The sequence below is a fragment of the Cataglyphis hispanica genome, chromosome 6 (genome assembly GCF_021464435.1).
Source record: "Cataglyphis hispanica isolate Lineage 1 chromosome 6, ULB_Chis1_1.0, whole genome shotgun sequence".
In the NCBI taxonomy this organism is placed as follows: Eukaryota; Metazoa; Arthropoda; class Insecta; order Hymenoptera; family Formicidae; genus Cataglyphis; species Cataglyphis hispanica.
Window position 1 is genome coordinate 5764968 of NC_065959.1, and position 27187 is coordinate 5792154.

The following is a 27187-nucleotide window of genomic DNA, read 5'->3' on the forward strand; positions in this document are numbered from 1 at the left end:
TTTTTTAGTACGAGCCGGTACGACCACCGGTAGATTTACCGGGTTAACTGTTCACTTGTGAACAGTCCAAGTGCAACTTTCTTGCGTAGTCGCACAGTGTTCTGAGGCGGCAGAAAGTCGCTAAAGGATATTAAATGCTTTCCTTGTAGGCTGGCTGATGATTGCACCGACGACAGTTACTATCTGGAAACTGTCGCTTCTCTCGCGTAAAACGGCAGACGGCACAGAGCAACTACAGTTAACAAAAGCGTTGCCTAGCAAATGATTACCTTTGAAGTGAGACCGAATATCCGACATATTCTGTGCTCTCACGCCTTTGCTACATCATTTCAGATGATAGCACTGATAGTATTTGCAAGAGTGTCCGCTGAAGAGATTTATTATGACGGATTTATTATTATGACGGCGCTTGTTGAATTCTTTGAGTGACATTTCTAGCTTCATCTTGATCTTTTGATGTAGTGTGCATCATTTTATGAGTATTTTTATTAAACGTGTTGTTTGATTAGCATGTGCATTGATGTATATAATATAATGTATATATCTACAATATCTTGCATATACGTACACAACATTATTTTTTCTGTCATATATATATGTCTTAAAATTAAAAACGTGATTTATGATTGTATGTGCATCACATATATAATCTAGGGGCATTAAATATTTTATAGCTGTATGGTTAAGCTTATTTTGAAATAATGCAAATAACAGTAAAATTTACCAAGGTGAGAATTTATTTGGCAGCACGCAATGGCAATGATCAGCTGTTTAGAAGATGACTTTGTTTACTATCTCTGAGATATTAGATATCTCATTCGTTATTTGAATATTGCAGAAAAACGTAGAAATATACGTTATTTATATGATTTGATTTAGAGTCATTGAAATCGATGACGTTAAAAGAAATATGTAAAAGAGAATAGTGCTCTGACCTCTTGCGAACAGAAAAAAACTGCAAATTTGCGTAGGAGAATCTGGCTTCTGGCCAAAGATCGCTCTTCTGTCGGTTACTTGGCCAGTCGTTTTAAAGTGATTCGCGAATAGCTTCTGGTTATCCTACAACCACCTACGGCACCGAAAGAAGTTATTGTAGTATTTAACTTATTGCAATATGCGCGTTTCGCGAGTAGCGATATTGATTCGCGTATAGTGTCACGCTTCGATCGAATAATCTTTGCGATTCCATGACTTTTGTAACGTGAAAATGTGAAGTCTCAAAAATAGAAATTTTTAATTTCTCAATTGGGATTTGTGCGTCTTAAACAATATTATTATTAGTTTAAACAATATACATTAGTGTAGTGTGTGTTTCAATCAAAGAGATTTTGGAGTATATAAATATAATATTCTCTACTTTAAACAAATGGTGTATAAAAACAATAATAACTCTTTGTTAGTCTGTGAATAAAAATTAAACGTGATATAAGTTCGAAAGCAGCTTATCGGAAAAAATCAATCACAGAATTAATGTTGAAGACACAATAAAAAGGTATTCTTATATATTTTTGAATGAGAATGAATGAGAATGAATGAGAAATCTAAATAAATTAAAGTATATATTTTTATAAAATGTTTAAAACTATTTGACATAAAACATTTTATCTAATGTATAACATTTATTGAAGCTAGTTTTTATTATGTTTGATTGTAGAATGCATATATATATATATATATATCCTAAGAAAAATAATACTTAAAAGTTTAATAAATATATATTCAGTTAATTAATATCTTTTTTTAAGTGTTTGGGTATATGTAATGTTTTTCTAATACATAGTTATTTTACAATTCATCTAATTAAAAAACATGGAATTTTTACCTGATCAAGCACAGGACATAAATTAGTATACATTACATATTAATATACATTATTAAACTGTCCATACATATGCACATTATTAATAGTAGTTAATAATCTATCAAAGTTAAATATTTAGGTAACGTTAAAGTATTCTACTAAGATGAGCAACCTTCTATAACATTAAATTCTTCGATGATAAAAAATATAAAAATACACTTAAAATTTGTGTAATCGCAAATGTTTGATAGGTAATTTACAATTAAATATATTTAATTAATAAATTAATTATTGTTTTAATGGTTAATGTAATTAATATATTAAATGTTTGTTTATTAAAAATAATTAATTATATTAGTATATCAGTTATGTTATAAAAGAGAAATGAATCTTGATTTTGTCAAATTTATATAATATTTTATTGCATCTATTAATGCAATATATTGCAACATACCGTATATATCAACAATAAAACAAGTATTGCGACGTCCATGAGACCAATGTAAGCCTTGTGCTAAAAATATTTTCTTGATTATAATGCATAGATTACACATAGAGTGATAAAATATAGAGTAGCAAGAAAAAAAATACATATATTAATAATCAATAATGCACTTTTTTATTTTCTTTAGTAAAATCTGTAATTTGTGTATACTGTTTGTGTGTTTAATTAATTAGTATTTTAAATATTATTTTTAAAATTATTATTATTATATAAATTATATAAATTTTATTTTTATTTGTAGCAAATATTAATATAATACGTTCATGTCACATATTAATGCTTATATAATAATTTTATTTATCTTAATAATTTTATTATCATTATTTTATTAATAAATGAAAGATCTATATTCATTGTTTTTCGTCTTTTAAAGATTTTTTATACCAAGATGGAGGAAGATGTTAATTCAGTAAAAAAAGATAATTATCAAAGCTGTAGAAAAACAGAAAAGCCTATAAGGAAACTTTTTAGAAACGGTAAGAAAATACCATTTAAAATAAATAATAATAATAAATGTGATAAAAATAAAAACAAGATAAAAACAAAAAAAAATATTTCTACATCAAATGTTCAATTTTTTATCATTGTAGCTTGGCGTAGAATAAAGATATTAAGTGGTGGAGGCAATCGAAGAGAATCAGACACTGATGAAATGCATCTATACCGTATGTATATTTTTGCTTATTTACAACGATTTATTTTCATCGATATTTTTAAAACATGCATATACACTATATAAAAACTATTTATCATATGCTAATAAAAATATAATGCAATTTACAAGATAAGGTAATACTTATCATCAGTTGGCATGTAAACCTAAATATAATGTAAAACAATGTTAATCAACTTTTAATTTCTAAATCTAATTATTTATAATTTTGAAGTGCGATGTGAAATATTTATTAATAAGAATATTAATATTATAAAATGTTTCAGTACTTTTTGAGAAATTTTCGTTATATAAAACATATTAGCGAGATGTCTCTACGAATCTTCTCGTCGCAATATCTAATCCTTATCAACAAACGGTAATCAGAATAAGAAATTGAATCTGCATATACTAATTTATGTAAAATAAAAATTATTTTTATGGATTAATATATGTTACACTTTAAGATAAAAAAATTTAACAATCGGGAAATTAATATAATATCTTTCATGTACGTTATATTTTATAGAGTACACATATCTCTCTCTCTCTCTCTCTCTCTCTCTCTCTCTCTCTCTCTCTCTCTTTCTATTTTCTTTATATACCAAGTATATTTAAATAAAACAAATTAATCAAGAAAAGATTTTAAACACTTGATGATGTATAATGCATTTTAGTATGTTGTATTATTTTCCTGGATTGAAAATATATGTTAAAATAAATGTTTTCGCTTTTTAATGTACTTCTACAAACGCATGATGCTACTAAAGCGACATTTTCAGTGACACATTGCTAATAGTAAAAGTTCTACAAAATTTTTCAACGTATTGACTTATCATTTCTGTAGAAAACACATGAAATATTCAAATATTCCAAAAGTTTGACAGAGTTGAGAGTTTCTGTGTATGTGTGTATGATTGAAGTTTGCAGTTATACTTAAAGAGAGAGAGGGTGAGAGAGTGAGTGAGTGAGAGAGAGAGAGAGAGAGAGAGAGAGAGAGAGAGAGAGAGAGAGAGAGAGAGAGAGAGAGAGAGAGAGAGAGAGAGAGAGAGAGAGAGAGAGAGAGAGAGAGAGAGAGAGTAAACTATTAAATTTGTTTATGAAAATCTAATGTAAATAAATGCATAAACTGTTATAGTAATATCCGTATGCAATGTTTGAAACTCGCATTATATTTTTTCTAAACATTAAATGCGAGAAATTAATTTATATATATAACATCACAGAATGAAATATAATAAAATAAAAATTCTTTAATATGTATATATTTATGCAATTAAATACAATTTAAAATTTTACAAAATATAGAACATTATATAAATATAATAATATTAAATGGAGCGTTAACACGGAGATAAAAACAAACAATTAATCTTTTACAATTAATAAATAATAAATTAAATTAATTATAAAATCTGCTTATCTCAAAGTTGTCGCTTCGAGATATCTATCGGAATTTTATTTAGTTTATTGTCTTTTATTGCATTCACAATTAACAACAAATTAGTCGCGGAAATACAGTTAACATGATCGTTTTGATATGCTTATTAAATCTATAAGTGTTTATTATAATTGTTTATTATAATACTCATTGTACATATGACAATTAATAAAAATACCGTATGACAATTAATTTGTTATCGTACCAAGAAATATTTAATATTTTGTTATATTTATACATACATTAGAAGTATTTCAATATTTATATATATTTACAGTATATTTTACATTAATTATTTAATTATGTTTGTACTAGTACCCGCCTTTTCATTGTAGGAAAATAAAATAAATAGCGTTAGAACATTTTACGGCTATAATAAAATCCTCTCACAGCTTTTTATAATTTTTCCTTCTATTTTTTCTTGTTTTAAGACATCTGAATCACCACACCGAGCAGAGGCGTTGCCATGATACTATTTATCTCTATCCTAGCGGTCTTCTTATCTACCAGACACAGCTTCCATGTCTCGCCATTAATTCCAACCAGGAGCCACAATTAACTTTGCCTTTGCAGCAAAAATGAAAAAATCATGCCGATCCTTAACTGTTTATAGCTATGCCTTCTATTATTTTTTTCTTATCATTTTAGCTGATAGATGACCGAAATAAGATGAAACGTCATCTGAGAAATTACACTGCTGGAATTCTTTATGTGCTTTATATAGGCTATAAAGATTCCTTTTTACGATTTCAAGTTAATTTGCATAATTAAACACAGCCTCTGAATATATAGGATTAAATTATACTGCGTGTACCTATAATTCACATTCTTAAAAATATTTAAAAATTTTTTTAAATATTTTTAATACATTTTAATAACTAATTTTTCTCGGAACTCTAATTTAATATCATTTTTCAGATTATATATTATTTGTTTTTTGTGTTTTTATGCTTTCAGTCTCAAAATTAAAAAACTTATTATTTTTTTAAATATATGTATTTTTGCATCGTTGTTAAACATTAATATAGACAAAATACATGTACAATATAATGCATTCAACGTATGAATTGTAGAAGCTCAAGAAACACAGGAATTAGCTTTAATAATAATAGTGCTGAATTTAATTAAATAGTAGCAAATAGAATCGTTTTCTGTACTTAAAGATACTTACGATGTCTCATCTTCGTTTCGTTCGCGCATTCTTTTGATAGAGAGCTATAAACAAGCAACAATCGTATTATATCCTCAAGGTAGATTATCTAGCTCAAAAATGTTTTTATACAACCATGACGATTTGTCGGTTGAGATCTCTGCGAACATGTTGCAATCACATGAGTCTGCAGCCGTTTATGTACTAAGCGCATGTTAAATTATAAAGAACAGTCACTATAAAAAATGTATAAAAAATTCTCGTGGGCGAAGCAATTCCACGTAAAAGCACTTGAATAAAGAAATATCTTCTTTTTATACTCTTTTAATTTTTAAATCAAATATGTCCATGTGTTTCAAGCAGAAAATTTATAATCAATGTCCCATTTTAATATATGGCGCAGAAACATTAACAATAAAAATTATTAATCAGTCAGCAAGATGAAAGAGGCGATACTCGGGTTATTTTTCAGAAATAGAATACTAAACAAAATTGTGACATAAAGAACAAGCGCAGATTCAAGATGCGATCAAAAAGAATATTACCTTGAAATTGACAGATCGCGTTGCCAGAATGACAAATAGAAGATGGACTGGGAAAATATTAAAATGAAACTCAAAGCAATGAGGAGTGTGGGACAATATCTCTAACAAAATAAACAAGTGATTTAAAATGCATTCAAATAAATTGCATGCAGACAGGTCGAAACAATATGGAATGGTAGAATTTACGAGAGGCCTATGTCCACAGCATTAGATTCAATGGGCTGATTAATGATGCTGATATTTTTTTTAGTATTTGAAATGCGCATGTAGCAAATAGTCTTTGCTAATGCTTAAAAAGTCATGGAAAATAAATGAGCATGCAAAATAATGAAATGTTACAAAAGAAAAAAACAGAAATAAAATTTTTTGTTAAATAAATTAAATATATTTTTGACTATGATAAAATTGAGTACAAATTCAAGAATGTCGGATATATAACTTTAAATAAATTTTAACAAATATTTGAAATTTATTTAAAGTAGCCAAAGGATTTTACTATCTTAAATACTTTTAATATGATTATAACTTTTTATAACAAAATGTTTAATTAATACTTTTACGATTAATACTCAAGAATATTAATTTATATTTTATATTTAATTTATTTTAATAGTTGCACGAAACAAACTTTAATTTGAATTTTATTTTTATAATAATTTACAAAGATAATTTTGAAATATATGATTATTATCATTATAATAATAAACTACTACGGTAGCGATAGCGATCAAACAATTATTTAGATGATTAATTCAACGTTATTTTTGAGTACTAACAAACCGATAATAATAAACAAGATACACTACTCAGTTTTTTATAATCAAACAAATATTGCAGATGTAAATTTGGAAAGGCAGTACTTAAGGAGGTAACGATTATATTAATACTCAAGTTTTTTACATTTTACGATTTCAATTTTCTTGCTTTGTTACTGTCAATGATTTTCGCAAAGCGTGCTACGGTCAACAGAGGCCAAATGAAAATTGGGAATTGCAAAAGGAGATAAGCCATTCATCCGCTTTTCTCAACATTTAAGAAATATAAAAGTATGAAAAATATATTAGAGCACATCCGTGATGTACTTACTCTCTTCTCTCAAGTGACTTGCCATCAAAAGGGAAAAATTTTCGCGAAATTAAAAAAAAAATTTGCTTGTGCTTATATTTTTGACTCAAAATGTTTGTTTGATAAATTTGCTTATAAATTCCATTGACTGTATAAGATTGGCAATTTTTATCTAACTTTGTCGTAAAGATAAAAATAAAATTATTTATACTAGCATTATTATTTAGCTCTTTTATATCTTTACAAAATTGCAACTTCTCAAAGCATTTTTAGTATTAAACAATATAATTATATATATATATATATATATATATATATATATATATATATATATATATATATATATCCAAGTTCGCAGTGTTAACTCGCAGTAAAAGCATTCAGCTACCTATGTTAGTAAATATACACGATCTAAGATCGCTCCCAACTATGACCGTATTCTATATCAAAGAGAGAAACCCATTCCATTTGATATGCTGTGGTCTAAATTGGTCTCGTAATTGCCCTGTCATTGCCACGATCCAAATTTTCGTTGGCAACCGGTAGCTTTCACATTAAAGCCACTGCGGTTATCGTAAATTGGGGCAGATCTAAGAGGGTGTGCGGCATTCACAGATTTTGCCACTTGGGAACTTCCGGTATCGTGGTATGACGATACAGTTTGAAAGGCAGATTAAAACTGACCCTGGAGACTTAGAACATTGACTTCTAGAATGTTTTAACCTTTGCTGCCGGCATATTTTATTGTGTGAGTGTGTATCATAACGCAGCATAAAAACTTATATTCAAAGCTAGTGCGACAAGTGACTCTGTAATATAAATTTACATCTATTGTTATCATCGATTTTTGTCCAAAATATTACACGATTTTATCATAAAAACATCTTGCCCAATTTGACAAAAATTATTTAATAAAACATCACGTTTCTAAATGCATACATATCGTCTTTGTTTTCAACGTAGAATGCAGATAATATATCTAATCGAGTCGTTATCAGTTAAATTTGTCGACTTGAGATTTATTTTATTATATAGCAGAAATATTTCCACAATTCACGGCGACAAGTTTCGCCTACCGTCTGTTCCGCTCCTCTCGACTTTCTACACAGTCATGGCTTTAGTCGACACTTTATCACTTTCATCTCTCGGGAAAACTTTTGCAATTAATGCCGTGACAGCTAGAGAATGTTAATTTGAGTTAAGTTACCGTCAACTGTTAGCGATAATGGGAGCCGTCTTTTCATTCGCAGCATCGATAATGTGATTACTTGCGGGATAAGATGGTTTGTCTAACTCCCTCTTCGCGCAATCGCGTGCCAGAAAATATTTCAAAGCGATCTTCGTAATTATCGGAAATTGACTTTAAAGTCGTCAAGATCTTTTTTATTTCTTTTTGAATACGCGGTATTAAGCAACTCAAAATAAATCATAACGGATATGTATATTCATAGCGGATTAAAGTAAGCGGTTTTTCGTAACGTTTCATTTAGTATTTTAGTATCATGTATATATATCTGTAATCGTGAAAGCTCCCCTTTAATCGAGACTCGGAATTTTACTCTACATTTTTAGCGAAACTTTGAACGCTAACGTACGCGTCTCGTTGGTCTTATCGACATGATATATTCTAAGCACGAACAAGTGGGCTACGTATCATCGATTTGTCGGTGAGAATAAAATTCATGCATATAACGGCAGTGCACGGCATATCGAACATCGTGCATCTTCGAAAATTGACGGATGAAGCGAATAAAATGAATCGCATGATTTTATGGGAAATCCAGATTATTCATGCTTACCCCCTTAGCTAGACGCAAAATTGCGCGCTGATTTTATCGTGGATGTTCCTATATCCGTCACCGCAAATTGCACTATGCTATCTAACGTGCATGAAAAGGGACGACTGCAATGAAGTGCTATATTCGTTGACAACAAGATAAGACAGATGATGAGAAACGTATGAGAAATATTCTTGAAGTTGTAAGATTTAAAATTTAAATAGCTACAAAATGCCAAAATTAAATATTACTATCAAAAGTTAATTATTGATAAATTGATAAACATATTTGTTTAAGTTTTTAAATAAACGAAAGCATTAATACACGTTTAGATTACTCTTATTGCTTTATTATTAATTATTATTGTATAATACAATTGCATGATATGTCCAATTTTTTAGTAATAAGGAATATTAATGCCACACGATTTTTGAAGAGTCATATATATTAATCTGTTAATTAAATACTACTCTAATTGCTATCTAATTGCTATCCACTTTGCAAAAAATATTTGGTTTGTCAAGAAAAGACATTTTATTTTTTATTATTTTTTTGTAATAAAATTATTTTATAGATAGATTCAAAGTTACAGATAAATGATTGACAAATATTGTTGTGTTATAACATGCATTAAATTTTGTCTTGTGTTATACTGTTTATATAATTGCGCTGTTATATAGTTTTACAAATGTTTATATATGTTTATATAGTTTTACAAATGTTTACGTTTGAATATATGTATGACAAAAATTAATTCTTGCGCATTTTATATTTTCTGGCAAACCCTTTTTTGATATCTATACACAAATCTGGCCATGTAAAATTCAATCAATATATTTTATTACATGCTGCCAACACTCTCTCCTATAAAAAAAAAAATTTGGAAAAATCTCTTCTGGTTGAAAGCAATTTGAAAACGTGAACAGTTTGATAAAATCCACTTTACAGTTTTTCATGTTTACACAAAATCCTATTATCTTTATTTGAGTTTACAGAAAAATAATTTAAATATTTGATTGTTAAAGATGTAAGCTGTTAAAAAACGCCATGACTTGACCATAATTTTATTTGTAACATACTGATATATCAAAGAATTTATTTATACATATCAATATAAGCGTCTAGTTGTCAAAAACTTTAATAAAATTGCCTGAAATAATATGAATTTAAATCATCCTTATAGTAAAACATCAAAGCAATCGAAACGATTCGATTTGGATTAATATGAAAAATATATTATACAAACGGTATTTAATCACTACATAAATAGATTGTTCGGCATAGTAACATTACAATGTGTATTCGTTATTTGTAAACTACATATATAAAAATATAATTCTAAAGAGAGTATATGTTCAAAATAAAAAATAATAAAAAAAAACGTCATGAACATTTACGTATTGTACTAAGTTTCTATCCCGTATTTATACACTACAAAATTGATAATATTATTACCATGATGGTATCGATGTTCTGCCATAAGTCGGAGACTAAAATTGTGCACACGTATGTCATAGTGATATGATTCAATACAGTTGAACGTCACAAGTAGGATAAAACCAGAATAGACACAATTCCACGAGATTCGTTTGAAGAGTTGAAAAAACGAAACTTTTATGGAAGAAATGGATCGCGCGGTGTGCTCGAGATTCAGGAAATATAAGCGGAAATTGTAGCGGTTCAGTTAAATTCCAATAAAAAAATTTGCACATATGTGAGATCAAATTACTCAAAAGATATCCGGTTTGCATCTGTTTCGACAATTTAGAAACTAGAATTTAATATTTGTAGTTTTAACGATGGAAAGTTATATAGAAATTTGAATTTTGTGTATAGCAAGCAATTTAGATTTTAATTTGCAGTTTTATAACATTAAAATTTTGATAAAATCGCGTAGATTTATCTTAAATATATATTTTTTCATAAAGTTATTTCTTTTATATATCACAGTATATGCACATTTAACATTTAATATTTTTAATAACTTAAACGTCTAACTAAATATATAATTAAATTATTTTTTTCTACATATTTGCAAAATTATAAGCTATAAAAAATATTTTGATTATATTTAAATATATGATAACATATTATAAGCTATAATATCTTTGTGATACTTTTAAATCACAAAGTATTATAAAAAGTATTATTAATGTTTTTTGCAAATACCAATATTTATTTATTACATCAATAGATGATTAAAAATATATATAATTCATTATTACAATTTTTGTTAAAATTATAACAATTTAAATTATGATAAACATTACGTGCATTTCACTTTTGTGAACTTATAGTTACACAAAATATACCTTATCCTAATTATTAGATATTATTTCCTTATTTCTTTCTTATTTCTTTATATATATATATATATATATATATATATATATATATATATACATAAATATCTAATAATTAGGATAAGATATATTTTGTGTAACTATAAGTTATATATATATATATATATATATATATATATATATATATATATATACATTTTTTTATGTACCGTTTTATTACACATCGATACTTAAATAGCGAATGGATGCCTGATTTCTTGTTATATCAGATAATTGAATTTCTCCTTGTTTAGTCTGACCCTAGAGGATTATCGGCACAGATTCCAATCAATTACTCGATCTTCAGACTCACCTACTTTTCTCCAGTTTTGCTCTTTTTGTGTGAAACTGTTCGCATACCGATAACGATTGAGCGTCATTTTTTATTGGCCATGGTAAATCGAATAGAATGACGTCTTATATTATGGCCATTATTCTTTGTCAAACTCTTTTGGGTTATAATTCCTATAAAATTAGATCATAAAAAACTATTCTTTATTTAGTTATAATTTTAATGTTACTATTAAGTTGAATGAAATTATTTTATAGATTTAATATTTCATAAATATTCTATGTATTTAAAAAAAAATTTTCAATTAATATTATCATTATAGTCCGCGTTTAAAGTGCAGTTATGAAAAAAAAAAATTGTAAATATGAAGAAAAGCTGAACATATTATTCTAGTCATCTACAATATAATAATACAATATAATAATACAATATAATAATACTACAATTAACACATTATTAAATAAAGTCTTATAATTGTCTTATAATTTGTAGATTTCGTATGTAAACGCACATACACACGCACATACAAACGCTGCATAAAAATGCAGAACAAACTGGTTTAATGCAAAAATTTGCATTACAAACAACAAGTCGTTATCCCGTTTTTCGCGCAGCTTGTATTTTCGCGTTTTTGCGTTCGCATTCGGTGCAGCTGCGAATCTAAAGTAAATTGTAGTTTTTATTGTCACAAGATATAAATATTGCTTTCACCAACTGCGAATACACGTACAACGTTGTATTCCAAATAATTTGACTATTAATCGATAATAGTTAACACACTTTTCCACTTAGAGTCTATCAAATCGTAAGTAGGTTTTTTACTTATAGCGAATTCGGTCATTTGCACTTGCGTTGCACTAGTGCATATTAAAGACTGCTATACATGTGAAGTTATCTAATAAAAAAGAATAATATAACAAACATTTTAAGTAATTAAAATCCAATCATGATAAATTGTCATTTTATTTAACAGAACATACATTATTTTTTCATCATCAAAATCTTTATATATTATATCATTGCATTCATATACTTTATAAATAGCAGCCTTTAATGTGCACTGGTGTGATGTAGTGCAAGTGATCGGAATTCGCTATTAGAGTTTGTCTGGCCGTGATCTATCCATACTCGTAAACGTAAACAAATGTCATTGAGAACCGATATAAGCAATATTAGAACGTTCAATATATAGCGATACTTATCGTTTCGCTAATGTTGAGCCTTCAGCAACGATAGATTTTTTCGACGACGCAATAAAATTCTATTGCTTTTATAAATCTAATAAACTTTTATATATAAATACTTAAATGATTAATATATACAATAATAAATTGATATCCTCTACATATTGTTCTTATCTATCATTTTATCATTATGTTATAAAATTTACTTGTCGCTTATAATATATTTTATATACATTGTTTAGTTTGTTAATGACAAATTTGTATAAAGTATTAATGATTTATTCGTTGGATATCACAATCGTAGATATCATTTATCATTTTATTATGGTTTAACGAATAATATTTATATATGGATGTTACGAAACTATATTTTTCGGGCAAATTTGATTTAATGTATTAGAAGATTAATTGTCCACACTTGTTAGATTTTCTACCTAACAATTCGTGAATATTGTAATTGTGAAAATATTTCATAATAAATCAATCAAAATTAACGCAACATTGCTTGATTAAGTAAGCAATGAAAAAATTGTCCCGAAAATGTCGTTGATGAAGTTTTCAACAAAAATTATCTGTCTGACAAATTTTTTCAAAAAACACTCATTTATGAATAACTGTGAAAGCTACAGTTTTGTTACTATAATGGATAGTCGATATTTGCGCATCGCGTTACTCCAGATGCACCGCGTGCTCAGCTGTGCATTCAACGAATCGCTTAGCCGGATCCAAAACTATACGCGAACGTGACGAGATTGCCAAGTGTGACTGATAATTTGCAGAAGCTCGTGTGAAACCACGATTTCCGTTTGTTCTCATCTTAGACCACCATCTCAAACATGGCCTTGCAAGCATCAAGGAATGTAATGGAAGAAGCGATATCTTTTCGAGACATATTTCGTCAGATTGTGCAAGAAATGCTTGTTTTTCCACTTTAAGCATAAGATGTATTTTATTGATATATTTTATTGATGCATTATAAAAAGATAATTAACCAATATTATAAATGTTTTTATCTTAATTAATTTGGCAATTCTACAAAAAATAAAATTCAGATATAGGCATGATTAATTAATTAATTGTTAAATAATAATATGTAACGTAATGCACTATAATTTTAAATTCATAATTGCTTCTATTAATGAAAAAATTAATATTAAAGATGTTAATAATATAAGTATTTTTTAGTTTTTTATTTAATTTAATTACGTTTATTTATTTAACAGAATTTAATTAAAATCAAAGTTTGATAAGTTTAAACAGAAGATACTACTAAAATTACATTACATAAGAAATTTACTTGAAGAGTAAGTTGAGGACAACAGATTTGCTCTAGTTATCTTTATGCCAATCATGACTTCTAAACAATCCTTAGAAGATCCTTAATTTGATCTAAACTACTGAAATCTTATTATTGTGTACTAACTCAAGTTACCAATGAGTTGATTATTTCAGAAATGATGTAAGCACATAATCGTGGAAGACTTGTTAAACTTGATACATGGCTTTAGTGCATATCTACATCTTCATTGACATTTATAACATTTCAAAGCTTATACACTTACCTGATTAATAGATTAAAAAAAATATATATATATATATATATATATATATAAATATATATTTAAATATAAATACATATTTACATTATATATAAATTAATGATTTTTTATTTTTATATGTATTGATATATAATATCACAAACTCTCTCAAAATTATTAAAAGTATATTATAGAGCATAATTTTACTTCAAAAAATTTTATTTTAACAACAAGAAAGGGAAACTGAGACTGAATTTTTGGCAAGATTGCAATTACAGCCTTTCCGATGTAGAATCCGAAACACCTTCACAGCATCTCGTAAATAGAAGCTTTGTTTACGTAGGGCGTCTACGTAGCTGACAGTTGTCGTAATACAATACAGGCTTTCTACTGAACTGTTCAGTAGATCAAGTAGACTTCGTATGAGGCGGAGGCGAAGGTCCCATTGTCGCATCGTATCCTTTGATCGTGATATTTCACAGGTCACAAGTTAATGGGCTCGCACGACGTTAAATGTTACCGTTTCACGAAGTCATCAGCCATGCGTTCGACATTTCAAAGTATAGGGCAAAATTACATTTGCATTTGCGCATTCTCGTAGCGCTTGATGCAAATTTGTGAACAATCGTTTGCTAACAAATTTGCTACTGACATGGGTCTGATCATACGTTGACCTCTTCTACTAGCCTTTCTTACATATCCTTTCATTTGTATTATGAAACATTCATGCACTTTACGCTATATTTAATAAATTTAATTAATTGATATATACTTTACACATATCTATACATAAAGTTAGAAAAAATAAAATTCTGCGAATTGACGAACATATTTTTATTCGATGGGAAACTTTTACTTATTTTTTTATGTATACATTGTGCGAATAAAAACTCACAAAAATTAAATATTTTTTCCAGAATCTCAGAATTAAAAATATATATAATTATTTTTTTTATAGCCATATTTGTGATAAATAATTTATATATAACATATCTTAAAATAAATTAAAAAACAAAAACAAAAAAATATAATATAAAAATAAAGAAGAAATCAGAAATATATTAAAAATATTTTGTTTTTTTTTTTTATGCAAGATTACACTTTTACAAAAACTTTTACTTATTTACATTAAAATTCTTTTTTATTCTTTTGAGTGAAAACTTGAAAGTCTAAAATTCACTTTCTTACATCTCGCTGCTACAAAGCTTTGCTATAAATATTTCTTTTCATGTCTTCTCGCGGTACAACTTTTATTATCTAAAATAGACCGATTCTCATTTCCTCTAATTTTGCCGCCTTTCTCGCATCGCTCACGTCGTCATGACACAGTGAACTTTTTCTCTCATAACATTATACGGCCTGTGGCAACAAGTTGCTTAGCAACAGCGTTCCTTTTCTGGTTAGCCACCAGAACTATTGCTGACGCCAGCGATACCGCTTTTGTTCCCATTTACCCTCGTGGCCCTCCTTCGGCTATTTTGCGTAATTTACATTTCGTACATTGGCTAGTTTCTCCGACGCAAGCTTTTAGAAATGTATTGCCGGTCGGCGGAACTTTGTTAGCAGACCTTATCATTCTCTGAAATTTGCCGTGTCAGAGCGCAAAATAATACTACTGATGATTCACGAACACCGCATCTAGATATCACTGACGGAATAGATGATAAGAAACGATCTTACCTTCGCAGAGTATGATCCTCTTGGGAACTTTTGCGCAGGAACGAGGGAGAAGAGTTATTTAAGGATCTTCCTCCGCAGCGGTTTGGTGAAATGAAAGTTTTATCCCACTCTTTTTGCTCGTGACCTTAACACAGTAATTTAGGAAACGTGACGATTATTTGGCGAGTTTTTAGTTTACTACGGGATAAAAATACAATAGAAAAGTTTATAACATTCGCATGAATTTCTAAACGATCATCATGTATACTGTTTAGTTGTAATCATATTTCATAACTCGCAAGATTGAAGGTATAAATAATAAATAATAAATCTTATATACTTTATAAGTAAATAACAAAAAACAGCTCTTATATATACGATAAGATATTGAAATATAAAATAACTTATAAAATATATAAAAAATATAAGATATAATATTTTTATCAAATATAGAAATGTTAAGTTATCAAAGAATATTCTTTTATCGGTACATTAATTTTTTTCTTTTTACTTCTACTTCAGAAATCATTTCTTAAATTTGTTTCGATTTTCTTTTACCGCTCAACAATAAGTTTTTATCATTCTGGTCGAGTGATCATGTATTCGCATTTTTTTCTTCATATTCGCGCGCACACACATGTTCAAAAAATTTATTTTGATACGTCAGAAGCAAATAGTTTATTTAAACTATCTTGCCCTAAGTTTTAAAATTGATAAATTTAAAAACGAATTATATATTAATTGATATTCGATAATAGCTTAATATACATAACAAAAACTTTGCCAGATGTTAGTCATTTATCTTGATCTGTAACATCAACAGATTGCGGCCATACAAAATTTATTAAATGAATTGATGGACCGATTGATTGATAGACATCGTAAAATTTTATTAAAGAATACTATAGCATCTACCATACTTTATTACGTACTTTATACTTATAACGTACTTTTAGCTAGTAAAATAGTGCAGTTAAATATACTTAACTATCTTTTGATCTAACCTCTTTCCATATATTCGTGCACTATCTGTGCAGAATCTGCCGTATCAAATACGAAATGCACTGAAAGTATTCATTGTGATACTTCCAGTGATTCACGTGAATTTTGTCTAATAGCTCTAGATTCTATCAAAGCACTTTCTTATTTTAGCATTTACATACAACGACTATTTTAACTAAATTATATTTCATTATACTAATGTACAATAAAAAGAAACTGAAACTGTTCTTTCCTTATATAAAATTATATATATCAGAAGAATAGAATAAAGTTGTTCGAATAGAAAAAATTTTACCTTCTATTTTTAGATATTAATAAAGTTTGCCAATTAAAATGTAATATTAAGAAAATATTAAAGTGAAATCAATTCATAAATATTTGTCTTTCTTAATTCTGCATTATTTTATTATTAAAACATCATATTTTTAAAACTTATATTATACATTATATTTTTAAAACTTATTTATTTTATTATAAATTAATTTTAGTTATAATAACTTATATAAATATACGTATAAATAAGAATGACTAATATAAATAAATGTATATTTTATAAAATTTTAATTTTTATATTAATTTTAAATTAAGTTTTCTCAATTTTAATTTTGATTAATAAAAAAATATAAGTATAGAATTATAAAACATAAAGTAAATGAACACTGAATTAGTAAAACTATAATGCACAATTTTACATGTCTTTTTAGTAATAAATATGTGAAATTAACAAGAGGGTACTCTTAACCAATTTTCTGAAGGAAAAAATGATAGAAGATATCATACTATCAATGTATATATGTAAAATCTTTGAAATAGGCTTTAAAAACCGAATTATAAAAGATGTTGTGTTATGTTATCATAGCGTATATACTTATATAACTGTATACTCAGTATTAATATTGAATGAATAAGCAAGTACTCCTACTGGAATTAACGGTAAAAGCACTGCGTTAATTTTTCGCATTCGAAAAAAACTGGAAATAATATAAATTTTTTACATGTCTTTCTTTTTTGTTAATAAAAGAGAAAAAAAGAAAAATGTGTAAAAAAAATTATATTTTTTATGACAGTTCTTTGGATAATAATAATTATCAAAAAAGTACTTAAAACATAACACTTTCAAGGCTACTCAATTATTCATACATCATTATTTTTATTTGCTCAATATCAGTTTTTAATACGCAGCTACATAAGCGTATATGCGCTATAAAAAAGCCTTTTTAATCCCTCGTTATTATTATAAGAATTTATATTGATTTTCAAAGTGACATATCGCCATCATGCGTAAGCGCGGTACACGTCTACACGTATCACTTCGTTAAACACGAAAGATATACGACTACAATAACAACATCTCGTAGGACGTGCAAATTTTAGGAAGCATGTTATGATGCTAGCCTTTTCACTGTATCTAATCGGGTTATGTCGGATTGTTGATGTTACTACTCATACATCATTGTGAAAGGAAGCAATATTTATCACACGCAATATATCGCCGTATACTGCATATAATATGAAATCTACATAATGTCTATCTTGTGCATACGCACATTTTCATATTTCATTGGCCACAGATTCAACAATAGCTTAAAATAAATGCAAAACACATTTGTTTATATATACATAAATATTATAAAACATGTCTTATTATATATCTAAAAATATTCATAAATAAATTTCATTAAAATTTTTTTAATTTAAAATATCTTGTACCTGAAGAACGGATATGTAAAATCTTTGTAATTATGCAATTTTACATATATTTTATATATTTTTGTATACATTTAATGTAGAATATATCCAACAAATAAAATATAATATTAAATTACATTGTGTAATGTTTTCTATTTTAATGAATAATAATTGCATATATTCTTGGACAAGATTATGAATTATTAAATTTAAATTGCGTAAATAAATACAAAGATTAAAAAATAAATCAGTAATAATACATTTATAATTTTTTATAATATTAGGTTAGTGTTTAGAATATTGTCTTGCATGATACCGTTCTGAGGAAATAAAGATAGTGTTCGCAGCTTCATTTATATGCTAATTATAATTAGAAGACTTAATACATTGATCTATAATGGATATCAGGAATACATGAACACCTCTTTATTTCTCTTTACGAGAAGCATGTATTAAAGAAATCTCGCTTAAACATATTTTATAATTCTTGTTAAAGTTTTAATATATGTAATTATTTCTACAGTTTAAATTTTTACATGCAGATTTTTAACACATTTAGATTCTAGTATGGGAGTTTTTTCACGTGCACGCGTATAAATAGGTATTAATTGAGATGTACATATATAACTGATCAGTAAATTGTTATTACGCAAATACGCGAACATAATATCAGCATATACACAAATTTGCATAAGATATAAAGCTCGTTAGATACGCAAGCCAATCATGGAGACACGGATTTCTCCTATGAAAGCTGCCTGATTGCTTCATTCGCCCATCCATTATATCTCGGGTTTTATGCAAATAGCTGCAACCCCTACCCTTGCTAGTTCCCTAAACTAGTTATACTTTGTCTTAAATGTTTCGTAAGTAACTAAACTATTAGGTTGTCATTGTGTGTCACATTTGATTCATTAAATTATCTTTTGCATAATACAATGTTCTATTATATTTTACATAATTAAAAGAATTAATAAATGTTTAATAATTTTTACAAAAGATTAAACGCAATTTTTTCTATTTTCGAATAAATCGTAATTTAAAATAAATTTTTTGGGATAATTTCATTACAATATTGTGTTTTTGCAGAGCTCTTTAAGAGGAAAGGTCCTCAGAGAGAGATAAATCTTTAGATAATACACTAAATGATTTAATGAATGCATGTGAATTTTTATATAAATGTTGTATATATAATTAACATATATATATTCTGTATATCATCAAAATATCATATTTAACATTCGAAATAGTATATTGATTTCATAGTTTCCTATTTTAAATACTTTTAGGAAACGTTTATAAAATCAATATATGCTAGCTGGAATATAGCTATATTTCTAACTTCCACAATGATTTCCATCTGATAATTCGAAGCATATCATAATCTCCTTTATATCAAAGCTTCATATAATTATCTCTGTGAAATATTACGTTCCCTCGTATCTCTAATTTTATATTGATTTCTCAATAAATCTCTATTTTGTATGAGATATTTTATCTCTATTCTTTATTTAATTTGTCATTAAAAATAAAAACTTTATTTTTATGTTTATGTGTATATTTTTATCAGAAAAAATAATATATATAATTTTTTAATATTTAGTTTAATATTTGAGCTTTATAATATTTGAAAGTAATAAATAAATATTGTAATCTTCTTCCTGTTTTTGTAGTTGAAAACGGGGACTCAAAGGCACGATAGATAAATCTCGTTTGAAACGTATTAGTATAGAAAGTACGACGATAAATCTTTTTGACAGTCAAAATCTTCTCCAAAAAACATTGAAGGCCTCGTTTCACGGGTCATTTATCTCTCGTTATATTGCGTGAAAATCGGATGTTGACACAAAATGCATTTTGCGATTTTCAGTGAAAGTAATATGTTTCATCAGATCTCATGCAAAGTTATCTCTTTTATTGTTCGTTCTACATATCTGTAACATTTCATTATTTTTTTCTTTTTTTTTTTTAAACCGCAGAATTCTTTTTTATCGATAATTTTACTTGTTTATTTGCGATTATAACACAATAATCAGATTGTTTGATTTATCAGCGTTATGGACCAACTATTTAGTATAGATATTTTCTTCTTTTTACTTGACGATCTAATTAGTAGTACCTTTCGTTAAAGTTTTTTTTATATTTATATATATTTTATCAAACTTTGTGTTTTTCTTATTTTAAAGTTTACATTTCCCTTCTCGATGGCTAAAATAGTTATTTTGATTCTACAACAAGAAATCTTAATATTGATCAAGGCGTGGTGATAAAGTGATGCTTTTATTACGTGTCATGTTTCAAAATACCTGGATATTATTGATGAGATGCATTCCAATGATTTAAAGAATAAATATTTTTATCAGTAAGAATTTATTTATATAAGAGCATGAAATAAATTTAAAAATAAATTTAGCTATAAAAATTTTTTTATTTTATAATTTAAATATTATTTCATAAACTAAAAAATTTTTTTATTTTTTAAAAATTATTTTATTTCAGATGTAACATTTCACGAAGAAAATTTGTTTAAATAATTATTATCTTTTTGTTTTAGAATATTTAAAATGCTAATAATGTATATCCTTAAAAAAGAATATGAGAAAAAAATTTGGATAGAAGTTTAACATTTAATTTTTACATTTTATTTCATTATTCCCTTAAATTAATAAATATAGTAAATTTATTGATTAATATTATTATTTATAGATATAATATTATTATTACGTCTGTATAAAAATGGTCTTTCCGAATTTTATTTTTAAATTCTATCATAAATTTAAGCTATCTAAGCATGCATTAAAACTCGTGTACGTCGGCACGTTCACCGCATTATCTTCGTAGATGGAGAAGCACTTCTCATTGTGGAAAGTCAGCACTCAGCAGTTTGACAACTCAATATAGCTAGTATATTCTAGATCAGCGACTTTCTTTGACAATGCATGAGAAGGAATTACCACTCTTAAATAAAAGATCTTTTAGTATTCCCAAGAGCTATCCTTAAGAAAAGGCGTTATTTTTTAAAAGATTATATACGTAATATATATATATTCATTAAATTTTTTTACAAAAAATAAAATAAATTTTGATGTAAAATAAATTAGAGAAGAGATCATACACAAAAAAAGAGACTTTTCTTACATTTCCATTTTATATTTCCACTTGTCTAATAATGTGGAGATATATATTGATTGCGACTCTTGCAAACCAATATTTGTTTCACTAAAGTACTTTTACCGTCTTTAGCGCATCTTGAACTCAGACTTCAAACAACTTCCTTCTTGAAAGGTTAAAACTTTGAGACGGCTAAGAGAATGAAAAACAAGTCTGACAGAGAAAACATTCAATAAATTACAGAATTAGAAGCAGGTTATACGCGTTTTTTTTCCCCATAGATCTCGACTTTAATGATATTAATAGCATTTGTGGACAACACTATTAATTTTTAAAGATTAATTTTTTTTTAATGTTATTAAAATATAAAATATATTGTTAATAAAATATATTGTTAATAAAATATATTATTAAAGTTTGAAGTATGCAAATCTTCAAAGTTTTTAGCCAAGAGCACAATAAAACAATAATTAAAATGAAAGACATATCAACTAACTAAGATTAAAGTAGAACATGGCAAGCTAACACCATTTCGAGATTTCCAAGTGCACGCGTCGACCATAAATTCTCATAAACTTCTCTACAGAATAACTTACTATATATAATTACCATATCTCTATATAGACACTTACCGCACATACCGATCCAACTATTCACAGTCCCATTACAGGCCTTATTCGATCGTACTTGCTCGCTTTGGCCTTTCGCTGTCGGCAAATCTGGCTGTCTAACTTTGGAAATCTGCTAAATCTCTATGGACGAGTATTCTCCATCTATCTTATCACCTCTCGCGTGCGAGAGTAACCGTAAGTGCTGTTTCGACGTATCGAAGGATTCAAGACTCTCAATTATACGGAATAAGCGATTAGTTCCATATTTTACGAAAACGTTGCGTGTGTATAATTAGAACTTTGTTCTAATCATAAATAAACCTTAGATCTCTTAAAATTATGTTTATATATTATGTGCGTAGTGTATATCGTGGAAATATATTTCTATTTAAGAAGTCACCTTATGATAATAAATATTTATATCTTTTTTATAGGTAACAGTTTTTGTAGATAACAGTTATAATACGATATCGATAATATTTAAATTTGATTCTCGATTAAACTTTATTTTTTTATTACAATTCTTTTTAAGTCGCGGTAAACGCTGAAAGTATAATATTAATCTTTTGCAAGCTCATAAGGTATTTATTGGAAAATAAATTATTTTCTCATGTTTTCTTTTCATATTTCAGGTTGTTGTTCCACAAAAATCAATATTGTCTGTTTTGTGACAAATAACTGAGAAATTTATTAAATTCTTTGCACAGAAATTTTAATTTCCATTATTAACTTTTAGCAACTTTGGCTTGTCTAGGAATTTTTTTATAGATCATTCATTCACCTCGAGGAGAGAATAATCTACATCAGTTGCAGGTAGCAGTTTTGTCAACGTACAGATGCCGGCTTTGCCTTGTTTCCTGTTTCTGGTATTTGCATCGAAATTAACGGATTAAATCTCTGCAAGCGCAACACCTGCAGTATAACGGTTCAGTCAGATGAAATTCAGATATTGCCGAGATCAAAACGCAACTTGAGCTATATCAATAAAAACTTGCAGTTGTCATATGTAGCTTTTTCCGCTGTGCCTGTTTGCCACGTAGTTTCGACAAAATCTTCTCGCCTTGCAAAAATAATATTTGAATCGCGATACGAACAAATATGCGCGTGTTTCGATCACATCGATGCAAAAGATTACTCAGCACATATTATTAGATATTAAATATTTCAAAGATCAAGATTCAGTCTCGCATCGTTTCATATAAAAGCGAAGATATTAGGAGAAACCTCAAGGCGTTAGATTCAGAACAATAGCTATCACGAGGAACATGTGCGACCATTTGGCACTCAAAGGAAGAACATGGGAATAATAAAAGAGGACGAGTATTCTAGATAATATCTGGGAAATCGAAACACCTTTGTCTAAAACAGAAATGTAGCAAATTCCATTAGTATTAGATAATACAATTACATTAAACAATTGCGCCATTCCATGTTCTCCTTAATTAAAAAAATGCTTTAAGGTACTATGATATATACTTCTAAAATAATTCCGCATAGTTTTACGTTATTTATAATAATAATAAAAACTTTTAGAGCTAATCGCTTTGTTTAATGTTATATAGTTTGTAAAAATAATTTATGGCTAAAGTTAAAAGTAAATAATTATTGTTCATTATATAAGTGTAAAAAAATTTTTTAATAAATAATGAGTAATAGTAAAGTTTATTTAATTACTTAGTAGTAAGTGAGTTTATTTTAAATTTCTTTTTATATTAAGATTTTGATTTGCGAATAATAAATAAGATTGAATCTTTTTCCCTATTCCATTACAATTCTATACTCCATCAATATTTAATTTTCATTCAAAAATGAAATTACATTCGGCAAAATACGGTCATGATCCGATTTGTATTGATTGACCATACTATACAAGTGAACACGCTGTTTTTTATATTTTGCCAATTTATAAATATTCCGATCAGAGTATTCGTGATAAAAATAAAAACTCTTTTTCTCACACCAAGTTGTAATTTCAATGTCGAGATAAAAAGAACCACGAAGAAATTTAAGTTTAATGGAGATTTGTGAGATTTCCCCTTGTTCAATAATTCCACAGCAAGTGATAACGAAAACGTCGCGAATAGTTTCGCGAACGATAAGCATTCGATTTCGGGTATCACTTTGTTTAATCAGCGGATTTATTCCTTTATTTATACGGTAGCCGATATTGCTTCCGATATTGATAAAATATACGATATAATAGATCTCGTATTGCATTCTGTATTGATTTCATATAAATTGACAAGTCTATTAAGCTGCTGCCCGCTTGCTGCAGTAGTAACAGATCGCTGTTTACCACTTCTAGTAACAGATATGCCAAAGTACAATATTATTTTTCTTTTGCAGCAGATACGATAGCTTTTCGTGGAGAGGAGTTAAGTTTTACACACTCAGATTACCGTTAAGATAATCGATAACTCTTTCCTGAAGTTTTCAATTACTTTGAGCTTTTACCAGAAAGAAATGGCCCACCGATTAATGGATAGATATTCGTAAATATCAGTCTGTGTAATTGAACGTCTATGTGAGAAAAAATTAACTCTTGCTAGAATAAAAAATTCGAATTAAATCAATTTAAATCTATCTGTTAATTGTAATTTATAATAGAGTTTTATAGAATTATTATAGAGTTACACACATTATTCTGTAATGTCAGATTTTTTAATTTGAATTTTCTAATTTATGAAGAAGATATTTTCTTTTTTTTCTTAAAATTTTTTTTTTCTTTGTTATTAATATTTGATTTAATTTTACATTCAACACATTGATTTCAGACATGTATAAAATAGTTCAGAAGTTCCTTAGAGAGAAAATGAGAAGTTTGTTGCGCGAAGATCATAATTTAAAGATCGACGAGAGATAGAAGATACTTAAAACTTTTAACTAACCATGGTAGTTACTCCTTCGACTTTCTTTACCGATAGTCTTATTTCGTTTTTTCTCGAAAGTTTAAGATCCATTCGATAGACTCTACTGATCCTTATATTAAGGTGAAATATCCCAGGATTGATAAATCGTAATTGAGCTCTTTTCAAACTTAATTCTCTTTCCTCAATATAACAATTCCTGTTATAAATGCACATTGTAACTTACGCTAAGGCATACGAAACACCGTAAGAATAAAAGAAACTCGGACACGAACAAAATCAATGAGATTAGCAGCACGTGAAAGGGATTAGCTGCTGAAAAGATTCTACTATCAGAAAAGTTTACGTGCTTCACAGAGAATAATATGGTAAACTGCAAAAAGGGATGGAAGAAAGCGCGCTTTCTTTTTAAGTTCTCGTAAACTTTCAATAATTTTTTTTTTTTTACGTTTAAGGCTTGTATATTATGCAGGATCGAGATGCAAAAGTTAGTGATTAAGTAAAAAATTTCAAGTTTTGAATAAAAAACATAAATTTTGCACAGCTGGCTTAGATGCGCGAGACACTTAAGAAAGAAATTATAATTTGTATAATATATTGCAAATTAAAATTATAAACAAACATGTAATCATGAGTAAATTTGATGATTAGCTTATGCATAATATTGTTTTTTTCTGATAAGACAATTATCAGTCAAATCGTATGAGTTATCACCTATAAAAATCAATATTTAATTTTATCAATATTAATTAATTCTATGTTCTTAATCGAGAAATACCGCATCATAATTATATGTATGTATAAGATTAGAATATATAGGATAAATACAAATTCCAAGATTAACAGTTTGCGTTTTATTTCTCTTTAACGATGTATTAATGAATACATAATAACCTGCAAATATTTAAAATAAAAAAAAAATAAGACGCAATAGATATAAGTATCGATGGACTTTAACGAGTAAAATAAGCTCTTCCATCTCGCATTAAATTTGTTCAAGAATTTTTCTATTTCTTAAATACTATATCTATTTCTTAAATATTCATAAATTGTATTTTCAATATTTGCATTTTATTAAAATAAAAAAATACGATTTGCTTGTTTTATATTCCGATATTTTTCAACTACTTTCCGCTAAGTAGAAACATTTCTTTGTTTTTTATTTAATATGATTTAAAAGAAAAGGATCATATAATGAGATATTTATCTATATTCGTTAATAAATGCTACAAAATTTATTGCAAATAATTATTCGCAAAGAAATAATTAAAAAACTGAATTATATAAATCAAAAAAAATTTTGATTCCGTCTTTTCTTTTCCAACAATCTAATGGATTCCAAATCTCAATGTTTCAAAAAAAAAAAAGAAAAAACCGCAAAAATTGCATAGTAGGAATTTTTTATATTGAGATAGAAATCATTTATAAACAAATGCGACTGAGTATGACTTGATGCGATGGAGCGATATGTCAGACAAACCGAATTTTAAGTTCGTTTGCCATGAATAAGAGATTAAAGAAATTTTGGACAAAAGAAGAGGTTTGCTGAATTATTTTTATTTGTAAAACCAAATTATATTGTAAAGTATTTCACTAGTATTGCGTAAAGGACTGTACGCTTTGCTTTCAATGTTAGCAAAGCTTGTATTTTTGCCATTTTTTTGATTCTCTGATGCGCATATCTCTCTCGAGAATCCATGTACGTTTTCCTGGCAGCATTAACTAATAACTGGAATGAATAACACTTTGAATTTAACATCTCTTAGTATCTATTTTATACCACTAGCATTGCATTTTTTTTTTTTTTTTTTTAACGTAAGACCGTAACACATCGAGTAGTTATCTTTCACGAAAATCCTGTGATATCTGTTTAATTGCTCGATGTTGACGCTAGTGCATGTTTATCACTTTTTATTTATTTTTGTTAGTATACATTATTTATTATTTTTATATTT

At 27.3% G+C, this 27187-nt stretch overlaps 1 protein-coding gene across 1 annotated transcript in view; it reads left to right on the forward strand.

Moving 5' to 3' along the window:
• The first annotated feature begins 1053 nt into the window (after positions 1-1053).
• LOC126850312 (Kv channel-interacting protein 1-like) overlaps positions 1054-27187 on the forward strand; it is a 107515-nt gene continuing 81381 nt past the window's right edge. Inside the window, exons 1-3 of the mRNA XM_050593179.1 lie at positions 1054-1492; positions 2680-2782; positions 2897-2971. Of these exons, the coding sequence (XP_050449136.1) occupies positions 2695-2782; positions 2897-2971 (163 nt within the window). The 5' untranslated portion in view covers positions 1054-1492; positions 2680-2694. The remainder of the gene's footprint in view (positions 1493-2679; positions 2783-2896; positions 2972-27187) is intronic.